Source organism: Sinocyclocheilus grahami, unplaced genomic scaffold (assembly GCF_001515645.1).
Source record: "Sinocyclocheilus grahami isolate Dianchi unplaced genomic scaffold, SAMN03320097.WGS_v1.1 scaffold5797.1, whole genome shotgun sequence".
NCBI classification, from domain to species: Eukaryota; Metazoa; Chordata; class Actinopteri; order Cypriniformes; family Cyprinidae; genus Sinocyclocheilus; species Sinocyclocheilus grahami.
The window spans coordinates 3,105-9,161 of record NW_015510387.1 but is presented as its reverse complement, the minus strand read 5'-3'; the positions used below and the strand labels follow the sequence as shown (position 1 = coordinate 9,161).

Sequence of the window (6,057 nt, the reverse complement as noted above, 5' to 3'; positions counted from 1 at the left end):
CCCCGAGAAACTTTGCGTTCGCTCGCAAAACCTTTTGTAATGGAAATATGAAATATGAGATGGGATGAAAAACTGTAGGCTACTGTATTTCAGCGAGCTGCGAGCGAGTGCAAAGTTTGCCGGTGGATAGTTTCTCGGGGTAGAGACCCCAAAAGCATTCTTCCTCCCTTCCTATTTGTTCCATCACAGTGTCCCCGTACATTTACACGCATATCATTAAATATATTGCATAACATGTAAAAGTGATCATGTAACATCTTGGCATGCTATATTCCAACGAACGCTGCATGATCTACCGTCGGCCGATGCCGCAACTTTTGTCTGCATCTGGGTGTAACGCCAAAGCTGGTGACCATCAAGACATGCGCTTTACAGAGGTTAACATGACGCTCTAGCCGTTGAGTGACTTGCTCCAAAGCCTCTAAGTGCTCCAGGGAGTCTACCTCAAACGTTTGCCATAAGTCAACTGCAAAATATATCACACAAATAGCATAGTAATTATTGATAGGACACATATGGAGTTTAAGCAGAACCATAAACAACCCTACAGTTTTCTATCCTACTGTAGTGCTTAAATTTACTTAATGTACATAAGCAAACATATTAACCCTTACATTCACGGGTCCATTTTCCAGGGTCCAACATCAGATGATGCTTGGCATGTTCCAACTCTCGCCTGAGAGCATTATACTTGAGCCTCACCTCTGCTATTCTCTGCTGTCGATGCTCCAGGAATTTCAGCTTTGCACTAAAGAGGACTATACCCTGAAAACGTGGGTGACAAAATGTAAGTTTGCCTCCATATAAAATGTGAGTGACCTGAGATTAGCATTTGGCCTACCATTACACCACAGGTTTTTATATTAAAGTAATAATAGTTTTTCTATAACATATATACAGACAGTCTTTTAAAACAAAATCAAACACTGTATTCAGCTATCTTCAGTCTAATTCAAATCTTGTCCCACAAAGCCATCAAATACACAGATACACTGAATTACACACTGTGAAATTTATTTAAAACAATACGACCATGAACGCTTACTACAATGAATGAGCAACTATACATTTTACTCTGCAACACAATACTACTACATAAACTAAAGTGAAAAATAAGAACACAAAAAGAAAGAAAAAAAAGACCATACATTCCTGAACATACAGTTTTGGTTTTGTGATAACAATATTGTTTTGATTAGATTAAGCACCATTTGAGAAAAAGTTCCTTTACTACTTTGAAAAAATTGTATTTGAAAGAGTATATGAGAACACAACATTGTCAAAATTTCCTGAATATGTACAATGCATTGTTGATATAGAAATATACAAATAACAAATAACACATTTGAAAAACAAAATAATGTAAAATATTTCCAAAATTTTCAACAAAAAGTTGCATATTCTTCAGAAATAGAACAAAAATAGTATGTATAAACAATATAAAATCACATTTATTCTGAATCAATATCTTGTATCTAGTTTGGGTCAGAGTTTAAAAAACAAACCAACAATGGTTTTAAGTTTTGAGAAATTAGTCTTAAGACTGGAATACACTACATGACTTTTAAAATCATTATAAACAAATGCGCGCCAAAACTCTGACTGCTTTGACTTTTGCCAACTAACGCTCTCCTCCGGACTGCAAATCAGGGTAAAAATCTAGGTAAAAGTCATGTAAGATATCCCAGCCTTTACTTTTAGAAAACAGTGTTGCAAGTTAAGTTAATTGGCTAAATAACAGATTTTTGTGTCTAAGCAATTCAGAAAACTGTAAGAGTAGAATCAAGCACTACCAATTTAATGGACCATGCAAAGACAGCAGTTTGTAAATGAAATACAAAGCAGACAGACAGACAATTTTTTTTCATTGACACATTTTGAACCTCACCTTGTTCCCTGCCCCACCTCTCTTCTGTACGCCATCTACATTATCAATCTCATAGACTTTAATTTCATAAGAGTCGGAACCACCCCGATCCACCCGGTGCGTTTCGGCCCCACTGACGGATCTCTTCAGCGACAGGAGGTTTTCTTGGGATGGAAGTCTTAGACTGGACCCTGTGGACAAAGACAAGTGAAGACCATATTGTTTTTTATGCCAGAATGCATTGATTTAAAAAAAAAATCCTTACCTATGTTGGTTCTTTTCTTTGTACTTCTCATGCCTTTAGCAGCACCAAGCGAGCAGCTCTGATCGCTGATGGAGTTGTGGGTTGAACTGCTGCTGATTGTAGCTTCACTGTCTCTAAGCATGCTTTCATAGCCGCTACTGACCATACTGCTGACCATATTGTTTTTTATGCCAGAATGCATTGATTTAAAAAAAAAAATCCTTACCTATGTTGGTTCTTTTCTTTGTACTTCTCATGCCTTTAGCAGCACCAAGCGAGCAGCTCTGATCGCTGATGGAGTTGTGGGTTGAACTGCTGCTGATTGTAGCTTCACTGTCTCTAAGCATGCTTTCATAGCCGCTACTGACCCTGTTATAGAGTAAAGCTGTTTTACACATGGCAGGAGGCAGCTCTCCACTGAGAACACTGGTGGTATCGCTGGCATGGCCGCTGCAATGGTGTAGTGTCCGTGGAGCTGTGATCCGGCTATATGGGGACGGCAATGTGTGAACGAAAGTTTTCATCGTCCCCAGTTCCTCACATTCATCTAAATCAGACCCACCTTGACTAAAAGCAGAAAGCGAGTCTCTACTGCTTCTTAAAAGCTCAGCTCTTCCTTGCCGGACTGCACCGGGTGACTTCAAACCACTGTTGTCTTGACTTCGGGATAGGGAGAGTGTTGACCAGGAGCTTTGGCTGACAGGTGCTCCGTTAGGAGAAAAGCTTGAGCTCCTGTTGATTGAGTGTCTAGAGGGTTTGGGAGACAAGATTGGCATCTTGTGGATCTTTGAACTAGGCATGAATTTATTAACAAATGTGCTCTTAGAGTAACCGTTTTTAGATGGCCGGGTTGCATCATTGGCATCATGCATTGGGAAGAACCGTGGAACCCTCCCGAGACTCTGACTAGCTCGACACCTTACAAAGTCCTCAAAGTCTTCTTTAAAACCTAGAGGGCTGGGTTGAGCTGAAATGTAATCTTCATCTAAAAGGCCTTTCGGAGCCATATTGATGAAAGCAGTCTCTTCGAGGAACTTGCTTTTAAGTCTTGAGCTAGAATTACCTTCCAAGCTTCCTGTTAAGCGCCCGCTCTTCCTATGATCCCAAGTTTGGCTCCTGCCGGATAATGCTTTCCGTTTTGCATTAAACAACTTGCTGCTCTCCTCAAAATGAGATTTAGTGTTGGTCTTAGTTTCAGTAGCCAGGTATAGCATTGCACTTCCGGCTATTCCAGATTCTTCTTTTGTCTCTTTTCTCTTGAGATTGGGACTATTTGTTGACGTTGATGGCATATTGTCTTTGGTCCATTCCACAAGACTGTCTTTCTTGGTATACTGTTTCTTCTCATAAGTTTCTCTTGGACTATGTGGGTTCTTTTGTTCTGTTTTCATGTGAGGGACATCCTTGACGTCTCTCTTGTTGTTTTGGCACATCCAGCTCTGCTCAGGTTTAATTTCACAAGCATATTTTCTAGACTTGGAGACCTCACAGGGAGGGTCAAGTTTAACAATGTCTCCTTTACGTATCTCCTTCACATCTTCAGTCAGGGGCACCTCAGACCAAGTATCATGCTGCGGCAGGTTTTTCGAATCAATGAAGTCACTTGCCTTGTCAATATGTGCATTGATTTTTGTGTGTTTTACAGCTGCATCTGATGAGGCCATGGAGACTTCATTCTCTGAAATTTGTGTATTAGAGTCGGAACTACAAAAACTCGCTGTTTGTTCTTCACCTATGCTGCCGATAATCCTGACAGACTGACTTCCTGGCGTTAAAGCCTGGAGAGAGTGCGACTCATGAATACTTAATATTTGTGCCTTTCCTTGCTCAGTGGCCCCATTTATTGTTACCTCCTCAACCACGGTATAGACAAGCTCATCATGTCCATTAAGATCCAGCGGCTTCTGAACAGTCACAGTGATAGTGGCCCTCATCTCTCTCTGTTTTTTTCCTGTACAATGTGGAATGTCTTCATTCAAAGAGGCAGAAACAGCCGGTGGGGAGCTCAAACTAGAAGATAGGGATGATGAAAAAGAAGAGGATGAGGTAGATCTCGGAGAACTCTTGCCGATGGGAGAAATTCGTGTCTCAGATTGCATTGTAGAATCATCAAATATTCTCATTTTACTTTGGTCTTCCAATTTCAAAGATAGTGAAGTGGGCATCACATTCATTATTTTATTATGAGGCTTAGATTTGCTAGGAGATTGGCTAGATAGCATGGGATCAATTGGTTTGACGACATCTAACTGTGGCAGACATTTCTGAATAATCTGAAAGTTGGCGGTACTTGGAGTTTCTTCACTGTTGTGAATTATCGCAAATGTTTTTGAGGAGTTTCCTTGTCTGGTACTATTGGATTCTCTGTTGTTTGATGCTTGAATGTCTATTGAATTGGACTGCTTCTCGGTTTGGCTTAAGTGAGGTGATTTGTTCATAGCATTCACTTCCTGATCTTTGCATAGATCTGACTCTGTTACATCTATGTTTCCCAGTCGATTCTGGAGTTCTGCAAATGTGTTGCACTTCAGACACTCAAAATCTGATTTATCTTGCAATATTGTAGGTGTTGACTCTTCTTTAGCCTTTTCTTTTGATATCTGCTTCATGCGATTGGCAACTGGTGGAGAGATTTCACAAAACGTCATCAGCGAGAGCTTCTTGGACTCCAATTTGCTCTTGAGTAAGGATGGAATAATAGGCAAAACCTCTCTGCTTCTATTTGTAACTTCTTTATCTAGGAGGCCAGAAGGATCCACAGAGATAATGGTATCACAAGACGTATCACTCCCAGGATAAAATGCTGGATCACTAGAGAAACCAGGAGAGGAGAGATCTTGATCCAGTGTCCCTGTAGATTGGAATCTTAGCTTAGTGGAATTATTAAATTTCCTCTCGTTGCCTAAGTTTCTTCCTCCAGGCGAGCTTGAGGAAGATTTCTGAAAAAAAAAGCAAAAATGAAAAACTTAGCTTAAATTCACAGAACTTGAAAAGTGGAGAACATGTCCATAATTAAAAAAATAAATAAACAGACATGTTATAACTTATACGAGATATATAATATTATATATAAAGGATTTACATGTATATAAAAAGTAAAGCATGGTCTAAATGAACAGAACCTAAAAACTGGTGAGCATGTCTATAGGCATACCCTTATCTTCTTTTTCTGACTTCGCATTCGAGTCACCGTCTGCATCGTACAAAGGCTTTCTGTAAGGTCTTCAGACAAGGTGGATATATGGGCAATAATTGTGGTGGAGCAGTTGACATTGCTCAGAGAGTCTTGCAAAAGCATGGCTAATTTACTTCCCCTGTAATGAAGAAATTATCACTGATAATTAAATTTACTTAATTGCTTTTTACTTAATTAAATTACTGTGCTTTATTTTCATATACTATTAGTAATTTCCTATGTTTATAATTGAGATATACATAGTCATACCTATTAGGGATGTGATTATGTCTGTTGAGATTGGCTGTGATAAAGTTTCCAAGCTCAGCAAGGCAGACTCCACAGTTGCTTTCTTCCCTCTCCCCCACACAGCTCCCTAAATCAATCAGGCTCAGCTTGCTTTGATCCACATTCACTGAGGAAAGTATATATTTTAATAACACCAGAAATTTCAAAAATAATATTAAAGAAATATAAAAATTTTTAAGAAAAAGATCATATCATAAATGCAAAACAGCCATTTTTAATATGCTAAAAACAGAAACAAGTATGACATTTCACTCTCCTGGATCAGTATTGTGTGAGAAATGTCATCTAATAGGCCTTTGTATATCCAGATCTGTACTGAGAATCTGCTCATACATATCTCTATATTAGAGCATGAAAAAGCAATTGAACTCACTCCCGGATTTGGTGCTGCTTCCTATGTGCTGTTGGCGAACATGGAGGGTGAAGAACATGTGACAACAATGTGGTGGTCTCCCTCCACTG

The 6,057-nt window shown here is 39.3% G+C and overlaps 1 protein-coding gene across 1 annotated transcript in view; it reads right to left on the bottom strand.

The window, feature by feature from the left end:
- Positions 1 to 266: 266 nt before the first annotated feature.
- LOC107577345 (kinesin-like protein KIF26B) overlaps positions 267 to 6,057 on the bottom strand; it is a gene marked incomplete at its 5' end in the record, with an annotated part of 8,457 nt that continues 2,666 nt past the window's right edge. Inside the window, 7 exons of the mRNA XM_016263431.1 lie at positions 267 to 466; positions 615 to 765; positions 1,889 to 2,058; positions 2,338 to 5,050; positions 5,266 to 5,425; positions 5,557 to 5,701; positions 5,969 to 6,054. Of these exons, the coding sequence (XP_016118917.1) occupies positions 267 to 466; positions 615 to 765; positions 1,889 to 2,058; positions 2,338 to 5,050; positions 5,266 to 5,425; positions 5,557 to 5,701; positions 5,969 to 6,054 (3,625 nt within the window). The remainder of the gene's footprint in view (positions 467 to 614; positions 766 to 1,888; positions 2,059 to 2,337; positions 5,051 to 5,265; positions 5,426 to 5,556; positions 5,702 to 5,968; positions 6,055 to 6,057) is intronic.